We start from the raw sequence: 20151 nt of genomic DNA, 5'->3' as shown, positions 1-20151 counted from the left end.
GCAATGACAGAGGTCAAACGTTTTCTGTAAGTCTTCACAAGGTTTTCACACACTGTTGCTGGTATTTTGGCCCATTCCTCCATGCAGATCTCCTTCTAGAGCAGTGATGTTTTGGGGCTGTTGCTGGGCAACACGGACTTTCAACTCCCTCCAAAGATTTTCTATGGGGTTGAGATCTGGAGACTGGCTAGGCCACTCCAGGACCTTGAAATGCTTCTTACGAAGCCACTCCTTCTTTACCCTGGGCGGTGTGTTTGGGATCATTGTCATGCTGAAAGACCCAGCCACATTTAATCTTCAATGCCCTTGCTGATGGAAGGAGGTTTTCACTCAAAATCTCACAACACATGGCCCCATTCATTCTTTCCTTTATACGGATCAGTCGTCCTGGTCCCTTTGCAGAAAAACAGCCCCAAAGCATGATGTTTCCACCCCCATGCTTCACAGTAGGTATGGTGTTCTTTGGATGCAACTCTGCATTCGTTGGTCCTCCAAACACAGTTTTTACCAAAAAGTTATATTTTGTTTTCATCTGACCATATGACATTCTCCCAATCTTCTTCTGGATCATCCAAATGCTCTTTAGCAAACTTCAGACGGGCCTGGACATGTACTGGCTTAAGCAGGGGGACACGTCTGGCACTGCAGGATTTGAGTCCCTGGCGGCGTAGTGTTACACTGATGGTAGGCTTTGTTACTTTGGTCCCAGCTCTCTGCAGGTCATTCACTAGGTCCCCCCATGTGGTTCTGGGATTTTTGCTCACCGTTCTTGTGATAATTTTGACCCCACGGGGGTCAAAATTGCGTGGAGCCCCAGATTGAGGGAGATTATCAGTGGTCTTGTATGTCTTCCATTTCCTAATAATTGCTCCCACAGTTGATTTCTTCAAACCAAGCTGCTTACCTATTGCAGATTCAGTCTTCCCAGCCTGGTGCAGGTCTACAATTGTGTTTCTGTTGTCCTTTGACAGCTCTTTTGTCTTGGCCATAGTGGAGTTTGGAGTGTGACTATTTCAGGTTGTGGACAGGTGTCTTTTATACTGATAACAAGTTCAAACAGGTGCCATTAATACAGGTAACGAGTGGAGGACAGAGGAGCCTCTTAAAGAAGAAGTTACAGGTCTGTGAGAGCCAGAAATCTTGCTTGTTTGTAGATGACCAAATACTTATTTTCCACCATAATTTGCAAATAAATTCGTAAAAGAATCCTACAATGTGATTTTCTGGATTTTTTTTCTGGATTTTGTCTGTCAAAGTTGAAGTGTTCCTATGATGAAAATTACAGACCTCTCATATTTTTAAGTGGGAGAACTTGCACAATTGGTGGCTGACTAAATACTTTTTTGCCCCACTGTATGTTGAAAAATGTGTAGGGGAAATCAATTTCTGTGTAATAATAACAGTATTTGAAACAACAATAGAGAAAAAAAATTATAGTTAGCCTAAATATATTTCACCCCCATAGATTACACACTTTTTCACACAGCTACATCACCTTAAGTTAGCACTTTCCTTCAAACTGCACATAGATACATTAAAATGTTCATCTGACTCTGGGGATCCTGAACTATCCCTTTTAGGTTGATGCATTTAAATATTTTCATAGACAACTAGCTAAGATCTCTAAACTTTAAAAGTCCATTTAGTAAAGCCAGTATGTCATCAAAAATAGATGTCGTGTTTGTCGTAAAGTATCTATTTTCCTGACTGAACATTATTTTATAAATGAAGAATTAGTGAAAGGGAAATACTACTGTGATCGTCAAACATTACCGTTTTGTGCAAATTTCTATACATATATCTTTTTAATACTGGCTCATCAATGAAGCATTCGGGAACTTCAAGACATTTGGCATCCACTGAAGGCAATCAATGCAATGGACAGCAGATTCACTGTGTATCAACAACATGCTTCAAATAATATTAGTTATTATACCGACTAAATAAGTGGTAAGAGAACAGATTATTTGAAATTTAGGACTTAGGCCTACATGATATACTATACTTTTTGAAGTCATTACTGTGAGTGGATGCCGTAGGTGTAGATGCCATAGGTGCTTAGAACTGTACGGCTGGTGAGGAGTTTGATTCTGACGGTGCATTAAATGGCAAACTAAAGTGTAGCAAAGTATCCTTTTAGAAAACATGGTTGCTAACATCTAAAACGTCTCGAGGTGAGATCACTTTGACACAGTGTTGTGTTTCCAAGGATAGGAGGCTAGTACTTTAGGGGCTATGTAATGTGCAGCCAGTCCAACAACCCTTGCTGTAGAATATTCACCCAGTCACACAGCAGGAACCTGTGCATAGCTCAGGAGATGCAGAGATCAATCAATCCATTTTCTGGGGGATGTGGCCCATTTTGGTGCGAATGTTACGGAACAGAAAGAAGATGACTGTCGTCACGGCAATGGTCACTTCAGCTACCCAGAAGGCCATGTCCCAGCTGTAGTACTTAGCGATGGTGCTGAAGGGGAGTCCCGCAAAGAAAGCCCCAACTGCAACCAATAAAAACACAGCTAGCTTACTGATATGAATGTCTCAGAGAATTGCAGAATTCCAGAACCATGCGTTGTCTTTTTGAGAATACAGATAAAAAGGAACCAATATAGGAGACTTACCATTGGCCATGAGAGCTACGATGGCATGGGAGGACCCACAATAGTTTGCTGGAGCACTTTCATTGGCTATCACACCAAACAATGCGATGGGTCCATAAGAGGAGAATCCGAACATAGCACCCAGGGAAAGTATCCAGATCTAGATGAGAGAATATGAAACAGAATATAAAACGTAATGAATGTTTTTTCATATACATCATTTCAAATTGGTCTACAACTCAGATAAATATATACTGAATAAAAATATAAAAAACGCAACATGCAACAATTTCAAAGATTTTACTGAGTTACAGTTCATATAAGGAAGTCAGTCAATTGAAATCAATTCATTAGGCGCTCATCTATGGATTTCACATGACTGGGCTGGGGTGTAGCCATGGGAGCCAGGCCCACCCACTGGGGAGCCAGGGCTAGCCAATCAGTTTATTCCTACAAAAGGGCTTTATCACAGACAGAAATACTCCTCAGTTTCATCAGCTGTCCGTGTTGCTGGTCTAAGACGATCCCGCAGGTAAAGAAGCTGGATGTGGAGGTCCTGGGCTGGCGTGGTTACACGTGGTCTGAAGTTGTGAGGCCGGTTGGATGTACTGCCAAATTCTCTAAAACAACGTTGTAGGTGGCTTATGGTAGATAAATTAACATTACATTATCTGGCAACAGTTCTGGTGGAACTGTCAGCATGCCAATTGCACACTCCCTCAAAACTGTGGCATTGTGTTGTGTGACAAAACTGCACATTTTAGAGTGGCCTTTTATTGCCCCCAACACAAGGTTCACCTGTGTAATTATCAAACTATTAGCTTCTTGATATGCCACACCTGTCAGGTGGATGGATTATCTTGGCAAAGGATAAATGTTCAGTAACAGGGATGTAAACAAATTTGTGCATTTTAGAAAAATAAGAGTTTTGTGCATATGGAACACTTCTGGGATCTTTTATTTCAGCTCATGAAAAATGGGACCAACACTTTACATTTTTCGTTTATATTTTTGTTCAGTATAAATATTCCTGTTCTTGCAACCAATATACATTTTTCAACAGATAGTGTTGCCGATGACTCAGGACGTTATGTGATAGAGTATAAACAAAGTAAGCTACAAACGCATTTGAGTAAATTCGTTATAATGGCTACCTCTTTCTCTGACAGGCCAATAAGGACAGAGAGAGGATGAAGGGCCACTACCCAGACGGGAGCTTCCTGTGGGAACAGTGATGTGACGAGAAAATATAAATGGCACAGATTATAGTTTTACATACATTATTCTTTAAACGAGGAGTAACAACTGAAAACTTGCAAAAACACCACCATGAAATGACTGGGATTTTAATGGGAATGTTGAATTTAATGTACCTTTAGGGCCTCAGCTGTGATAGTGACACGGAACAGGTATAGGGACAAAAACATGCCAGCCATCATGGAGAGGAGGAGGACATGGCGAGGGTTACCATGGGTACCCAAACCTTGCTGTGGGACAATAAGACAATAAAAACAATGCAGAGTGATGTAAACACTTATTTTGATGTGTGATTGGTGTTGTCACTCACCCTTGCAACAGCCCTGTCAGACAGGAAGCCAGCAGCGAGGCTGCCCACCAGACCTCCAACCTCCAAGGCACTCATGTAGGAACTGCCTTTGGATGACATACAGTACCAATCAAAAGTTTGGACACGCCTACTCATTCAAGGGTTTTTCTTTATTTTTACTATTTTCTACATTGTAGAATAATAGTGAAGACATCAAAACTATGAAATAACACATATGGAATCATGTAGTACCCCAAAAAACTGTTAAACAAATCTGAGATTCTTCAAAGTAGTCACCCTTTGTCTTGATGACAGCTTTGCACACTCTTGGCATTATCTCAACCAGATTCATGAGGTGGAATGGAAGTCACCTGGAATGAATTTCAATTAACAGGTGTGCCTTGTTAATATGTGGAATGTCTTTCCTTTTTAATGTGTCTGAGCCAATCAGTTGTGTTGTGACAATGTAGGAGTGGTATACAGAAGATAGCCCTATTTGGTAAAAGACCAAGTCCATATTATGGCAAGAACAGCTCAAATAAACAAAGAGAAACAATAGTCCATCACTACTTTAAGACATGAAGTTCAGTCTGCTACAGAGGATAACTTCATTAGAGTTACAAGCCTCAGAAATTGCAGCCAAAATAAATGCTTCACAAGGACATCAACAATTCAGAGGAGACTGTCTGAATCAGGCCATTGTTGAATTGCTTCAAAGAAAACACTACTAAAGGACACCAATAATAAGAAGAGACTTGCTTGGGCAAATAAACACAAGCAATGGACATTATACTGGTGGAAATCTGTTCTTTGGTCTGATGAGTCCAAATTTGAGACCACCGTGTCTTTGTGAGACGCAGAGTAGCATAGAGGAGGAGGTGTAATGGTGTGTGGGTGCTTCGCTGGTGAAGCGGTCGGTGATTTATTTTGAATTCAAGGCACACTGCAGCAATACGCCATCCCATCTGGTTTGCGCTTAGTGGGATTGTCATTTGTTTTTCAACCGGACAATGACCTAACACACCTCCAGTCTGTATAAGGGCTATTTGACCAAAGATAGTGATGGAGTGCTGCATCAGATGACCTGGCCTCCACAATCACCAGACCTCAACACAAATGAGTTGGACAGCAGAGTGAAGGAAAAGCATCCAACAAGTGCTCAGCATATGTGGGAACTACTTCAAGACTGTTGGAAAAGCATTCCAGGTGAAGCTGGTTGAGGAAATGCCAAGAGTGTGCAAAGCTGTCATCAAGGCAAAGGGTGGCTACTTTGAAGAGTCTCAAAAATATTTGATATGTTTAACACTTTTTTGGTTACAACATGATTCCATATATATTATTTCATAGTTTTGATGTCTTCACTATTATTCTACAATGTAGAAAATTGTAAAAATAAAGAAAAACCCTTGAATGAGTACGTGTGTCCAAACTTTTGACTGGTACGGTACATGATGTTAGGCAAATACCTAGATATACACTTGTAAATTGTGTGTGTGCGTTACCTATGAGGACAGTCTGGCCCTTATCCTGAATGAGATAGAGCTGGCCCCAGTCAGTGCATGCCGTCTTCACCCCGAACACTACCAGGTAGCCTAGGGACAGCACCCACAGGTATGGAGACAGCAGGAACTCACTCAGAGTACTGTCACAGTTGGCTACTGCAGGATAAAACAAAAAGAAAACATGTTTTTAATGATTATGCTCCAAGTCTGTTGGACAGAGTAACCAGAGCAATACATATGGATATAGCCAATCAAAATGTACACATGGATCTTAAAACACACAAAATCAACAAATGCAAAACAGTCCCTCTGTCCTGCGGTAACAGCTTTTTTTCTCCTCACCTCCTTTCTTGGCTGAGGCCTCAATGCTGGGCAGGCCCACGTCTTTGGGTTCGTTCTTTATGAACACCAGGCAGATGACAGAAAAGGATGCACAGATGATGCCTGACATGGACAGGATAGTCCTCCAGTCGTAGTACTGAAGCAATACCATAGCCAGGAGAGGACCCAATCCACCGGCCAGGTTCATGCTGCAGGACAGCACTGCCCACCATGTCCCAAACTGAGACGGCTCAAACCACTGAGAACAGAGAACAGATATGTTGATGGCATGAATATGTAAACTATAGAATGAGAACACTGAGAACAGTAAAATAGATCTGACATCTAGACATGTAGAAAGGCAAGTCAAAACATTTTCACTTTGATACTAAACTCAGACCACTGTGGATACTTATTTTATGGTTTTATCTGTCAATACTGTAACCAGTGTCATCAGTTAACCTCTGAAGCTGTGCCGAGTTGTCTAAAGTGATGTAATGTAGCTCAAGCCATAACGCCACTGAAATGGTGACCGCAGCAATTAACAGTAACATAACAATCAATTTGCCGGCTGACCACTTAATCCTGCCTGCAGGTTGCTTTAATACCATATTGATCCAGAGTGCTAAGCACAGAACCAGCAGTCCACCACTACCCCCTGCACTGTTCAAACAGTCCGGCTGAGGTGCTATCTGCATTGTTCTTATTCCATTTTTACAAATTCCCCCCACGTCCCTTCTACACTGGAGGGGAGCCTGCCACCTATTGGTCACCACACACCTCATTCAATGTAATTATTCAGATCACCACCACCTAAAAGGGGTGGAACTAGCCCTTTAAATGCCCCACCACGAGCTGTGTGCTCTCGTTCTCTGTGGCCGACGTTAGTAAGTCATTTAAGCGGGTTAACCCTTGCAAGGCTTCCGGCCCAGAAGGCATCCCAATCCACGTCCTCAGTGCATGTGCAGACCAACTGGATGTTTACGAACATATTCAATATCTCCATATCCCAGTCTGTTGTACCCACTCGCTTCAGGATGTTCCTGTACCCAAGAAAGCAAAGGTAACAACTAAATATTGGTTGCCCACGTAGCACTCACTTCTGTCATCATGAAGTGCTTTGAGAGGCTAAGTTAAAGATCATATCACCACCTTACCCGACACCCTAGACCCACTACAATTCGCATACCGCCTCAACAGATCAATGGACGACGCAATCGCCATTGAACTGCACACTGCCCTATCCCACTTGGACAAGATAAATGAGAATGCTGTTCCTGTGAAGGGCTTGTAAGTAAGAGTTTCGCTATAAGGTCTACACTTGTTGTATTCGGCGCATGTGACAAACTTCGATTTGATCTACTACAGCTCAGCTTCCAACACCATAGTGGCCTCCAAGCTCATTACTAAGCTTAGAGCCGTGGGTCTGAGACCCTCCCTGTGCAACTGGGTCCTGGACTTCCTGAAGTGGGCCTACCCCAAGTAGGCAACAACTCCGCCATGCTGACCCTCAATACCGGACCCTACAGGGGTGCGTGCGCAGTCCTCTGCTGTACTCCCTGTTCACCAACGGTCTCCAACTCAATCATCAAGTTTGCTGATGACAACAGTGGTAGGCTTGATTACCAACAATGACGAGGCAGCCTACAGGGAGGAGGGGAGAGCCCTGGTGGAGCGGTGCCAGAAAAATAACCTCTCCCTCAATATCAACAAAACGAAGGAGCCGAGTGTGGATTACAGGCGACAGCAGGGAGAACACGCCCCTATCCACATCGATGGGGCTGCAGTGGAGAGGGTCAATTCAAAAGCATCAAGTTCCTCGGCTTGCACATCACTGACAACCTGACATGGTCCCTTCACACAAACAGTGTTGTGAAGGAGGCTGAAGAAATTTGGCTTGACCCCTAAGACTCTTATTAACTTTTACAGAAACACCATTGAGAGTATCCTGTTGGGCTGTATCACTGCCTGGTACGGCAATTGCGTCGTCCGCAACCGAAGGACTCTCCAGAAGGTGTTGCGGTCAGCCCAACTCATCACTGGGGGTACACTGACAAGTCCAGGACTTCTACAGCACCTGGTGTCACAGGAAGGCCAAGAAGATCATCAAGGACATCAGCCAACCGAGCCACGGCCTGTTCACCATTTACCATTTAGGAGGCGAGGACAGTAAAGGTGCCTCAGAGCTGGGACCGAGAGAATGATAAACAGCTTCAATCTCCAGGGCATCAGAATGTTAAACAGTCACCACTAGCCGGGCTCCGCCCAGTACCCTGCCTTGAACCTTAGTCAATGTTACTAGCAGGCTACCACCTTGTACTCTACCATGCACCTTTGACACTCCTGCCCTATGTACATAGTCATTGATCACTGGTCACCTTATTAATAATGTTTACAAACTGTTTTACCCACTTTATATGTATATACTGTATTCTGGTCATGGCTCATTCTATATAACTACTACTGTAAACATTTCTATTTATACACACACCATTATTTTTTACACACACTACCAGTCAAAAGTTTTAGAGCACCCACTCATTCAAGGGTTTCTCTCTTTTTACAATAATATTGAAGACATCAAAACTATGAAATAACACATATGTAATCATGTAGGAACCCAAAAAGTTAAACAAATAAAAAAATATTTTATATTTGAGATTCTTCAAAGTAGCCACCGTTTGCCTTGATGACAGCTTTGCACACTCTTGGCATTCTTTCAACCAGCTTCATGAGGTAGTCACTTCGAATGCATTTCAATTAACAGGTGTGCCTTGTTAAAAGTTAATTTGTGGAATTTCTTTCCTTCTTAATGCTTTTGAGCCAATCAGTTGTGTTATGACAAGGTAGGGGTGGTATACAGAAGATAGCCCTATTTGGTGAAAGACCAAGTCCATATTATGGCAAGAAGAGCTCAAATAAGCAAAGAGAAATGGCAGTCCATCATTACTTTAAGACATGAAAGTCAGTCAATGCGGAACATTTCAAGAACTTTTAAAGTTTCTTCAAGTGCAGTCGCAAAAACCATCAAGCGCTAAGATGAAACTGGCTCTCATGAGGACCGCCACAGGAAAGGAAGACCCAGAGTTACCTCTGCAGAGGATAAGTTCATTAGAGTTATGAGCCTCAGAAATTGAAGCCCAAATAAATGCTTTACAGAGCTCAAGTAACAGACATCTCTACATCAACTGTTCAGACGAGACTGCGTGAATGGTCAAATTGCTACAAAGAAACCACAACTAAAGGACACCAATAATAAGAAGAGACTTGCTTGGGCCAAGAAACAAGAGCAATGGACATTAGACAGGTGGAAATCTGTCCTTTGGTCTGATGAGTCCAAATTTGAGATTTTTGGTTCTAACCGCCGTGTCTTTGTGAGACGCGGTGTGGGTGAACAGATGATCTCTGTATGTGTATTTCCTACCGAAAAGCATGGAGGAGGTGTTATGGTGGAGGGGTGCTTTGCTGGTGACACTGTCTGTGATTTATTTAAAATTCAAGGCACACTTAATCAGCATGGCTACCACAGCATTCAGCAGCGATATGCCATCCCATCTGGTTTGTGCCTAGTGGGACTATCAGTTGTTTTTCAACAGGACAATGTGTAAGAGCTATTTGACCAAGAAGGAGAGTGATGGTGCTGCATCAGATGACCTGGACTCCACAATCACCCGACCTAAACCCAATTGAGATGGTTTGGGATGAGTTGGACAGCAGTGTGAAGGAAAAGCAGCCAACAAGTGTACAGCATATGTGGGAACTCCTTCAAGACTGTTGGAAAAGCATTCAAGAATGCTGTGGTAGCCATGCTGGTAAAGTGTGCCTTTAATTCTAAATAAATCCCAGACAAGTTCACCAGCAAAGCACCCCCACAGCATCACATCTCCTCCTCCATGCTTCACGGTGGGAACCACACATGCAGAGATCATCCATTCACCTACTCTGCGTCTCACCAAGACATGCCGGTTGGAACCAAAAATCTAAAATTTGGACTCATCAGACTAAAGGACAGATTTTCACCAGTCTAATGACCATTGTCCATGTTTCTTGGCATAAGCAGGTCTCTTCTTATTAGTGTCCTTTAGTAGTGGTTTCTTTGCAGCAGTCTCATCTGAACAGTTGATGTTGAGATGCGTCTGTTACTTGAACTCTGAAATATTTATTTGGGCTGCAATTTCTGAGGCTGGTAACTCTAATGAATTTATCCTCTGCAGCAGAGGTGACTCTGGGTCTTCCTTTCATGAGAGCCAGTCTTTTACCAAATATGTCTATCTTCTGTATACCACCCCTACCTCGTCACAACACAACTGATTGGCTCAAATGCAATAATAAGGAAAGAAATTCGAAAAATGTACTTTTAACAAGGCACACCTGTTCATTTAAATGCATTCCAGGTGACTACATCATGAAGCTGGTTGAGAGAATGCCAAGTGTGCAGCCTGTCATCAAGGTAATGGATGGCTACTATGAAGAATCTCAACTATAAAATAACACTTTTTAGGTTACAACATGATTCCATGTGTTATTTCATAGTTTTGATGTATTCACTATTATTCTACAATGTAAAAATAAAGAAAAACCCTTGAATGAGTATGTGTACAAACTTTTGACTGGTACTGTATATAAATCAAATATGTAAGTGCCTTTGAACAGGGTTTGGTAGTAGGTGCCAGGCGCACCAGTTTGAGTGTGTCAAGAATTGCAACACTGCTGGGTTTTTCACATTCATCAGTTTTCTGAGTATCAAAAATGGTCCACCACCCAAAGGACATACAGCCAACTTGACAACTGTGGGAAGCATTGTTGTCAACATGGGCCAGCATCCCTGTGGAACGCTTGAGACACTTTGTAGAGTCCATACCCAGACGAATTGAGGCTGTTCTGAGGGCAAAACGGGGGTGCAACTCAATATTAGGACCGTGCTCTTATTGTTTTGTGCAGACTGTCAGCTTTAATTTGAGGGTATTTTCCTCCATTTGGTATGTTTGGTATTTGGTCCCATATTCTAAAATGACACAATACATTATTTACCATTACTTTCTATTGGGCACAAAATAATCTGAAACAACCAAAACAAACAGCAAATGCATCCAAAAAGTATGTAGAGTCACAATATATAATCAATCATTGCGTGCTAGGAATATAGACCAAATACTAAACTTTGACTACTTTAATACACATAAGTAAATTTGTCCCAATACTTTTGGATCCCTCTAAAATGGGTGGACTATGTACAAAAAGTACTGTAATTTCTAAACAGTTCACCCGATTTGGATGGAAATACCCTCAAATTAAGGCTGACGGTCTGCACTTCAACCTCAGTCAATGCGTCATTTAAAATCCAAATTGCTGGAGTACAGAGCCAAAACAAAAAAGTGTCACTGTCCCAATACTTTAGGAGCTCACTGGATTATAATGTATTTACCTGCCTCATTGGGAGCTAATTTGATTGAGCCTGTGTTTATTTCCCAGAGTGCTAATATTGTATATAGATGCTAATGTATAGCTTTAAGTTCTTTCAGTTTGATGTAAGTATGTTGTTTGCAGTTTATTGTCCATGTTAATGGCATATTGTATTAACAATATATTCTTTCTGTATCATCCTAGTGTAACCATCTATATCACCATTTGTATCATCTTACTTGAAGCCTACAAAAGCCAACAAACCTGTTTTTGTAAAAAAAAAGCTACACTCTCCTTGTGTTCTGATAGACACACCCATTGTTAACTCCCACCCATCCCGTGTCTCCTAGAGATTAACGTTATTTTATTCCCCAATCATTGACAGCAGCTTCTTAGGACTCCTGTTGTCTGTTGTTTTTACCCCCTTTTTTCTCCCCAATTTCATGGTATCCAATTGTTAGTAGCTACTATCTTGTCTCATCGCTACAAATCCTGTACGGGCTCGGGAGAGACGAAGGTTGAAGGTCATGAGTCTTCCGATACACAACCCAACCAAGCCGCACTGCTTCTTAACACAGCGCGCATCCAACCCAGAAGCCAGCCGCACCAATGTGTCGGAGGAAACACTGTGCACCTGGCAACCTTGGTTAGCGTGCACTGTGCCCGGCCCGCCACAGGAGTCGCTGGAGCGCGATGAGACAAGGATATCCCTACCGGCCAATCCCTCCCTAACCCGGACGACGCTATGCCAATTGTGTGTCGCCCCACAGACCTCCCGGTCGCGGCCAGTTACGACAGAGCCTGGGCGCAAACCCAGTCTCTGGTGGCCCTTAACCACTGCGCCACCCGGGAGGCCCCCTGTTGTCTTAACTCATTGTGAATTTAATTGTATCAGGAAATAAAGGATTGACATGAATGGTTGAGGGTAAGGAATGGGGGAAAACACCAATACATTACATTTATATAAGCGGTATATTATTTTTATTTCTCTCACATGTTGAATTCATATAGCACTCAAATCTACTTCAGATATTGTACAAATAGACAACAGTATAATCTACACTGTAGTTCATTCAAATACATATGACAGAAAACAAGTGTGAAATGTAATAGGAAGGCAGTAGTATATGCTGATTGAGAACAGTATTGCTCAATCTCCATGAAATAGTAATTTCCTTGTGGCCCCTAACTCATGGACATGGCACCATGAGCACTCAATGTTCCAAGATTACAGTTGGCATAAGCTGTTGTGACTTCATGCCAGAAATCACCATCTCTAGCCCAAAAGGTCACTGCTATGTCATGGCAAGGGTTCGAATTCCTGACCACACTTGGGGGAGGTGAGTGACAGGTACACTCTAAAGGCAAAGGGTGAAGCACATTCTCGTCACTATTCTTTTCGAAGGGATCTGTTTTTTGGGTGGGGTGTAAATATCTTCCCAAAATAATAGTGTGCATATTGTAAAGCCAAGTGTTAAAACACAGATGGCTGACGGCGCAAGCCTTCAGGTGAGAGTTTCCTTACTTCAGGGATTTCCTGAATGGTTTTCATTATGTATTGATTGTGAATTCACCTCAGTCTGTTACAGGAGCCTCTCCCTATAGGAGCAAGTCTTACCTTGCGCAGCACCTTCCCACATGGTGGCCAGCCTAAGCCCTGGCCCAGACCGTTGACAAACCACAGAGCAGAAAACACAGTCACAGTGGAAGACCATGAGAAGATCACGTTGATGCCCCCCACCACCAAGAGGCCAATGGAGAAGAGCCAGCGAGCGCTGATCTGGTCGGACAATACACCACTGATGAACTTACTGATGGCATAGGCCATGGTCTGACTACTGGTGATCAGGCCTAAGAGGACAGGAGAGGAAAACACATTCTTAACAGGACATCAATCACAAGGGATATAGATCTTAACATGGTTCTAAACCTTAGATAGAAGGCCCAAACTGATTTTCTTATGTGATTTTCTTATGTGGGTCAGTGAATTGACTAAATATAAATACAATGTCATCTCTATACAGAGTGTGCTTAATAAAAGTTGCTTCCAGTGACTGCTGCACATTCTCTCACATAATATTGAATGAATTGACACAGCATTTCATAGGATGCATGTCACAATAAAGATGAACTACAGTTGAAGTCCGAAGTTTACATACTTAGGTTGGTGTCATTAAAACTTGTTTTTCAACCACTCCACAAATTACTTGTTAACAAACTATAGTTTTGGCAAGTCGGTTAGGACATCTACTTTGTGCATGACACAAGTAATTTTTCCAACAATTGTTGACAGATTATTTCACTTATAACTCACTGTACAATATTTCCAGTGGGTCAGAAGTTTACATACACTAAGTTGACTGTGCCGTTAAACAGCTTGGAAAATTCCAGAAAATCATGTCATGGCTTTAGAAGCTTCTGATAGGCTAATTGACATAATTTGAGTCAATTGGAGGTGTACCTGTGGATGTATTTCAAGGCCTACTTTCAAACTCAGTGCCTCTTTGCTTGACATCATGAGAAAAACAAAATAAATCAGCCAAGACCTCAGAAAAAAAATTGAAGACCACAAGTCTGGTTCATCCTTGGGAGCAATTTCCAAATGCCTGAAGGTACCACGTTCATCTGTACAAACAATAGTATGCAAGTATAAACACCATGGGACCACGCAGCCGTCATACCGCTCAGGAAGGAGACGCATTCTGAATCCTAGAGATGAACGTACCTGCGAAAAGTGCAAATCAATCCCAGAACAACAGCAAAGGACCTTGTGAAGATGCTGGAGGAAACAGTAAAAATGAGTCCTATACTGACATAACCTGAAAGGCCGCTCAGCAAGGAAGAAACCACTGCTCCAAAACCACCATAAGAAAGCCAGACTACGGTTTGCAACTACACATGGGGACAAAGATTGCACTTTTTGGAGAAATGTCCTCTGGTCTGATGAAATAAAAATAGAACCGTTTGGCCATAAATGACCATTGATATGTTTGGAGGAAAAAGGGGGAGGCTTGCAAGCCGAAGAACACCCATCCCAACCGTGAAGCACGGGGGTGGCAGCATCACGTTGTGGGGGTCATTGCTGCAGGAGGGACAGGTGCACTTCACAAAATAGATGGCATCATGAGGAAGAAAATGATGTGGCTATATTGAAGCAACATCTCAAGACATCAGTCAGGAAGTTAAAGCTTGGTCGCAAATGGATCTTCCAAATGGACAATGACCTCAAGCATACTTCCAAAGTTGTGGCAAAATGGCTTAAGGACAACAAAGTCAAGGTATTGGAGTGGCCATCACAAAGCCCTGACCTCAATCCTATAGAAAATAAATGGGCAGAACTGAAAAAGTGTGTGCGAGCCAGGAGGCCTACCAGCCTAATTCAGTTACACCAGCTCTGTCAGGTGGAATGGGCCAAAATTCACCCAACTTATTGTGGGAAGCTTGTGGAAGGCTACCCGAAACATTTGACCCAAGTTAAACAATCTAAAGGCAATGCTACAAAACACTAATTGAGTCTATGTAAACTTCTGACCCACTGGGAATGTGATGAAAGAAATAAAAGCTTAAATAAATCACTAGTATTATTCTGACATTTCACATTCTTAAAATAAAGTGGTGATCCTAACTGACAGGGAATTTTTACTAGGATTAAATGTCAGGAATTGTGAAAAACTGAGGTGGCTGTAAACTTCCGACTTCAACCGTATATAGCATAAGACTGCTCTTACCCAAGTCATCCTTGTCCAGTTTAATCTCCTCCATCACAGAGGGCATGACAAAAGAGAAGGTCTTCCTGTTGAAGTAGTACAGGGAGTAGCCAGTAAACATGGAGAAGAAGATAACCATACGATAGTATCCATAACCAGTGGCCCCCATGACTCCAGAGGTAATCAGTCCAATCTCTTGGAGCAAAAATCTAAAGGTTGTAAACTGTTAATTTCCAAGGTAAAAAAATAAATACAAATAATTTAGATTTGCTCTCTCCAAATGATGCAAACCACCGTTTTAGTGAATGCTGGCTCTGAAATTATTTAGCGTTTGTAACAAAACCAATCACATTGCATGATGCCGTTTCCAGTGTATGGGGTTACTGGCCGACTTTCCTTTGGGTAGAGATACCACGCTCATGTTTACTGAGCAACAATTGAGACGTGGTACTGAGTTGATAACACTGATTCAATCTTGCCCAGGTGGATGGACATTACAGAAAAGCAGCTATCACCCTGTTAATCTCTGACATAGATGGTGTTTCTACTGTACTACACATTCAGGACTGTCCCTTCTCTTCCAGTCCACCTCTATGAACTTCCAGGCTATTATTTCTCCTGTATGTGGACGTTGCTGTCTGTTCTCTGTCCCAGCTGTCGTTCTTTCTGAGGGATGGGAATTCCACAGCAGGCCCGGGCTCTGTGGAGGTCCAGGTAGCATCAGAAGAAGGGACCCTCACACACAATGCCTAGAAACACAAACCAATACTTCAGAATACACATAGATCAATAATCAACAATTGATTAATCAATGAACAATTAACATTTTTGTTTCCACAATACAAAATCAGGCCAGCCAATGCATGATTCATAATGAAATTATGAACAAAAACAATGGCAGGAATAAAGCCAGTTTTCAAGACCCTCTCTGGTCAGCTAATCCCCAGTAGGCTACTGTATAATGTTGGGTGATTTAAAGTCTGGGGTGCCTCTTTAATCTCGTATCGGACAAACTCTTGAACTTTGACATTGATCACCACCACACATTGCCAAAGCATTTCATTGAATCACTCCAGCAATACAATCTAACTTAGATTTTGCGGTTGAGACCCAGTGATAGACTATTTAATGCTTTAAAACTCAATAAATTATCAAAGGCAGTGGAGGCTGCTGCAAGGATGCCTCATAATAATGGCTGGAATGGAGTAAATGGAATGGCATCAAACACATGGAAACCATTGTTTAATGCATTTGATACCATTCCACCCCCTGATCCAACCCTTACCATGAGCCTGTCTGCCCCAATTAAGGTGCAACCAACTTCCTGCGGTCAAAGGAAAAATCATATTTGAAAAGATAATTATTCTGGATAGTTTGCATGCAAAGAATAGTCGATTCTAAAATACTGAAGCAAACTCTATTTTCTGTTATTAATACACCAGGGTCAAGTTTGATATATTGTAGTAGCTAGGAAATAAACATAGAAAATAACTGAATACCAAAACAACACATCCTCAATCATAGTCTTGGAAAAGTGACTAGAGAGCACAGAAATTAACGTATCCACTCTCTCTAGCAAACGCCAACTTCAATGTAGGCCTACATGAGTTCTGACGTTATACTTCATTGAAACACTTTTGCATGACCTCCGTGGACAACATCTTGATAGTTACATTTTATCTACATAACAATTAAGGACATGTTTGGTACCTTATTTCGACAGGATCCCTCTCGCTGCTTAGGCAAACATACCCACTGAAACAGGAACTGCTGTCTTGCTCTGTGCTCTCATTGGGCAATTGAGCTGACATTCATGGAAGGAGGCGTTCCTACCGGATAGTTTTCTTCTGTACGTAGGTTCAAGGTTGAAGAAACGAACCGACTGCAAAATATAATCCATTGAGTTTGCACTGTCTGTCAGCACGCAGGGGCTGAGAAAAGGTTTACATTATATCCAAAAGAGCTACTACCAAAAACTCACATTTTATTAAACATTTTTTTCAGTTTATTAAACATGTCATGATGACATTCTGGAAGATGTATATTCTATAGTATTCCATGATATTTTATCGTATTCTGTTTTATTTCAATCATAAAATGAAACAACCATATTTTTAACATTATGCTTTACTCACAAAGGTTGGTGCATTTCAGCCAATCAATATACATTTGAATCATGATCTGAATATGACTGAGGACATCTAGTGGTCAAAGGACAACACCTTGAAAGACGCGCTCCTGCTAATGTTGAATTTATCTTGTTGAAAAACAATATCCCACGTATAATAAATACAGTAATGTAGGCTTACACAAACTTAAGGTTAAAAATACATGTTCTTAGCAAAATAGTGTATTTTTAGACATAACTGCAAAGTTCAAGGAGTAGGCCATTCAAGGAGGTGGTATGATGGTGCCCTCTGATGTCATCGGCCTCCACACTCACTTGTGGGAACAAAAGAGAAGCAGGTGTGTTATGTTATTCAGGAACGTGTCAAGACCTGACCCTCAGAGCCTTCCTTCTATTGACCCTGTTGACTCATCAGTTTATTTTATTTATTTATTTCACCTTTATTTAACCAGGTAGGCAAGTTGAGAACAAGTTCTCATTTACAATTGCGACCTGGCCAAGATAAAGCAAAGCAGTTCGACACATACAACGACACAGAGTTACACATGGAGTAAAACAAACATACAGTCAATAATACAGTATAAACAAGTCTATATACGATGTGAGCAAATGAGGTGAGATAAGGGAGGTAAAGGCAAAAAGGCCATGGTGGCAAAGTAAATACAATATAGCAAGTAAAACACTGGAATGGTAGATTTGCAATGGGAGAATGTGCAAAGTAGAAATAAAAATAATGGGGTGCAAAGGAGCAAAATAAATAAATAAATAAATACAGTAGGGAAAGAGGTAGTTGTTTGGGCTAAATCATAGGTGGGCTATGTACAGGTGCAGTAATCTGTGAGCTGCTCTGACAATTGGTGCTTAAAGCTAGTGAGGGAGATAAGTGTTTCCAGTTTCAGAGATTTTTGTAGTTCGTTCCAGTCATTGGCAGCAGAGAACTGGAAGGAGAGGCGGCCAAAGAAAGAATTGGTTTTGGGGGTGACTAGAGAGATATACCTGCTGGAGCGTGTGCTACAGGTGGGAGATGCAATGGTGACCAGCGAGCTGAGATAAGGGGGGACTTTACCTAGCAGGGTCTTGTAGATGACATGGAGCCAGTGGGTTTGGCGACGAGTATGAAGCGAGGGCCAGCCAACGAGAGCGTACAGGTCGCAATGGTGGGTAGTGTATGGGGCTTTGGTGACAAAACGGATTGCACTGTGATAGACTGCATCCAATTTGTTGAGTAGGGTATTGGAGGCTATTTTGTAAATGACATCGCCAAAGTCGAGGATTGGTAGGATGGTCAGTTTTACAAGGGTATGTTTGGCAGCATGAGTGAAGGATGCTTTGTTGCGAAATAGGAAGCCAATTCTAGATTTAACTTTGGATTGGAGATGTTTGATATGGGTCTGGAAGGAGAGTTTACAGTCTAACCAGACACCTAAGTATTTGTAGTTGTCCACGTATTCTAAGTCAGAGCCGTCCAGAGTAGTAATGTTGGACAGGCGGGTAGGTACAGGTAGCGATCGGTTGAAGAGCATGCATTTAGTTTTACTTGTATCAGTAAGAAAGATTTGTTTCTCTTTTGGTCCATTCAACAACAGAGCGATACAAACCTTGTTTCAGCAGGATGTCGTATCTATTATACCTTATGTCATGCCTTATTGGAATGGATTTATTGATAATATCTGTTGGGGAAAAAGTTTGGATGTTGCTACACACATACCTACTTGTTAACAAAATTAAGGAAGTTTCCGTTAAAATTATTCATAAATATTATCCTGCCAACCACTATATGAAGAAGTTTAAGGAAAACATCAACTCAAATTGCTCCTTTTGTAATGACCACCCAGAAACAGTGTTGCATCTTTTTTGGCAGTGTATGCATGTAAGCAAACTGTGGCAAGACATCAGTAGGTTTATAATTGAACACATTTATGAAGATTTTACACTATTGTGGAGAGATGCACTGTTTGGATTATTTACATACAATAGAAATAAGCTGAAACATTTTTATGTAATTAATTTCATTATTCTTTTGGCCAAATTTCATATACACAAATGTACATTTACAAACAGAAAACCACATTTTCGTACCCTACAAAAAGAAATTGAACTGTATTTTAAGACGGTTAAATGCTCTACTGACAAAAAAAAAGCTGTTCGAATTGTAAGTATATGTATGTCCCTTAAGGTCCTTGTGTAATTGTAATGTGATATTGTACCCCCTAGCTCGATTGTCCATTGTTTGTAATCTATGTATGCTTGTGTTCCCTCATGTGCTTTATGTATCGATTTGTTGTTAATAAAAAATAAAAAAGGAACAAAAGAGAAGCAGTAGAGACGCCATGTCATCATGAGGATACCTGGACCACCTATTGAGATGTGCTTTTTGTAAATCAGGTGATAAATGGTAAACAACAGGTGTAGACTAACAGTGAAATGCTTACTTACAGGCACTTCCCAACAATGCAGAGAGAAAGAAAATAACAATGCAGAGATAAAGAAAATAGAGTAATAATAGAAAAGTAATAACACGTAACAATAAAAGTAATAATAAATAAACTATAATAACTAACAATAACATGGCTACAGGGTACCAGTCCTGAGTCAATGTGCAGGGGTATGAGGTAATTGAGTTAGATATGTACATATAACTAGGAATACAGTGACTAGGCAACAGGATAGATGATAAACAGTAGCAACAGTGTAAGTGATGAGTTAAAACAAAGTTAGTGCAAAAAGGGTCAAGACAGATAGTCCAGGTAGCTATTTGGTTAACTATTTAACTAACTATTTAGCAGTCTTATGGCTTGGGGGTAGAAGCTGTTCAGGGTCCTGTCGGTATTGCTTGCCGTGCAGTGTGCGGTAGCAGAGAGAACAGTCTATGACTTGTGTAGCTGGAAAATGTTTAGGACCTTCCTCTTACACCGCCTGGTATAGAAGTCCTGGATGGCAGGGA

The 20151-nt window shown here is 41.5% G+C and overlaps 1 protein-coding gene across 1 annotated transcript; it reads right to left on the bottom strand.

Annotated features, from left to right (window-relative positions):
• Positions 1 to 1240: 1240 nt before the first annotated feature.
• On the bottom strand, positions 1241 to 16941 carry LOC110537427 (glucose-6-phosphate exchanger SLC37A4). Its single transcript, XM_021623464.2, has 10 exons — positions 16790 to 16941; positions 15101 to 15828; positions 12991 to 13223; positions 5991 to 6228; positions 5649 to 5804; positions 4168 to 4253; positions 3974 to 4087; positions 3755 to 3820; positions 2622 to 2760; positions 1241 to 2498 (listed from the first exon to the last, which is right to left on the bottom strand). Exons 2-10 carry the CDS (start codon positions 15246 to 15248, stop codon positions 2332 to 2334), a joined length of 1347 nt encoding a protein of 448 aa, XP_021479139.2. The 5' UTR covers positions 15249 to 15828; positions 16790 to 16941; the 3' UTR covers positions 1241 to 2331.
• Positions 16942 to 20151: the final 3210 nt, after the last annotated feature.

The sequence above is a fragment of the Oncorhynchus mykiss genome, chromosome 12, assembly GCF_013265735.2.
Source record: "Oncorhynchus mykiss isolate Arlee chromosome 12, USDA_OmykA_1.1, whole genome shotgun sequence".
Lineage (NCBI taxonomy): Eukaryota > Metazoa > Chordata > Actinopteri > Salmoniformes > Salmonidae > Oncorhynchus > Oncorhynchus mykiss.
The sequence above is the reverse complement of the archived record's forward strand: the minus strand, read 5'-3'. Positions and strand labels throughout refer to the sequence as shown.

Coding starts and splice junctions, on each gene's coding strand:
- LOC110537427 (XM_021623464.2), bottom strand. CDS start 15,248: ATGGGGGCCACTGGTTATGGATACTATCGTATGGTTATCTTCTTCTCC. Junction 4,254..5,648: donor GGGCCAGACTGTCCTCATAG/GTAACGCACACA, acceptor TGTCATCCAAAG/GCAGTTCCTACATGAGTGCC. Junction 4,088..4,167: donor CTGACAGGGCTGTTGCAAGG/GTGAGTGACAAC, acceptor ATTGTCCCACAG/CAAGGTTTGGGTACCCATGG.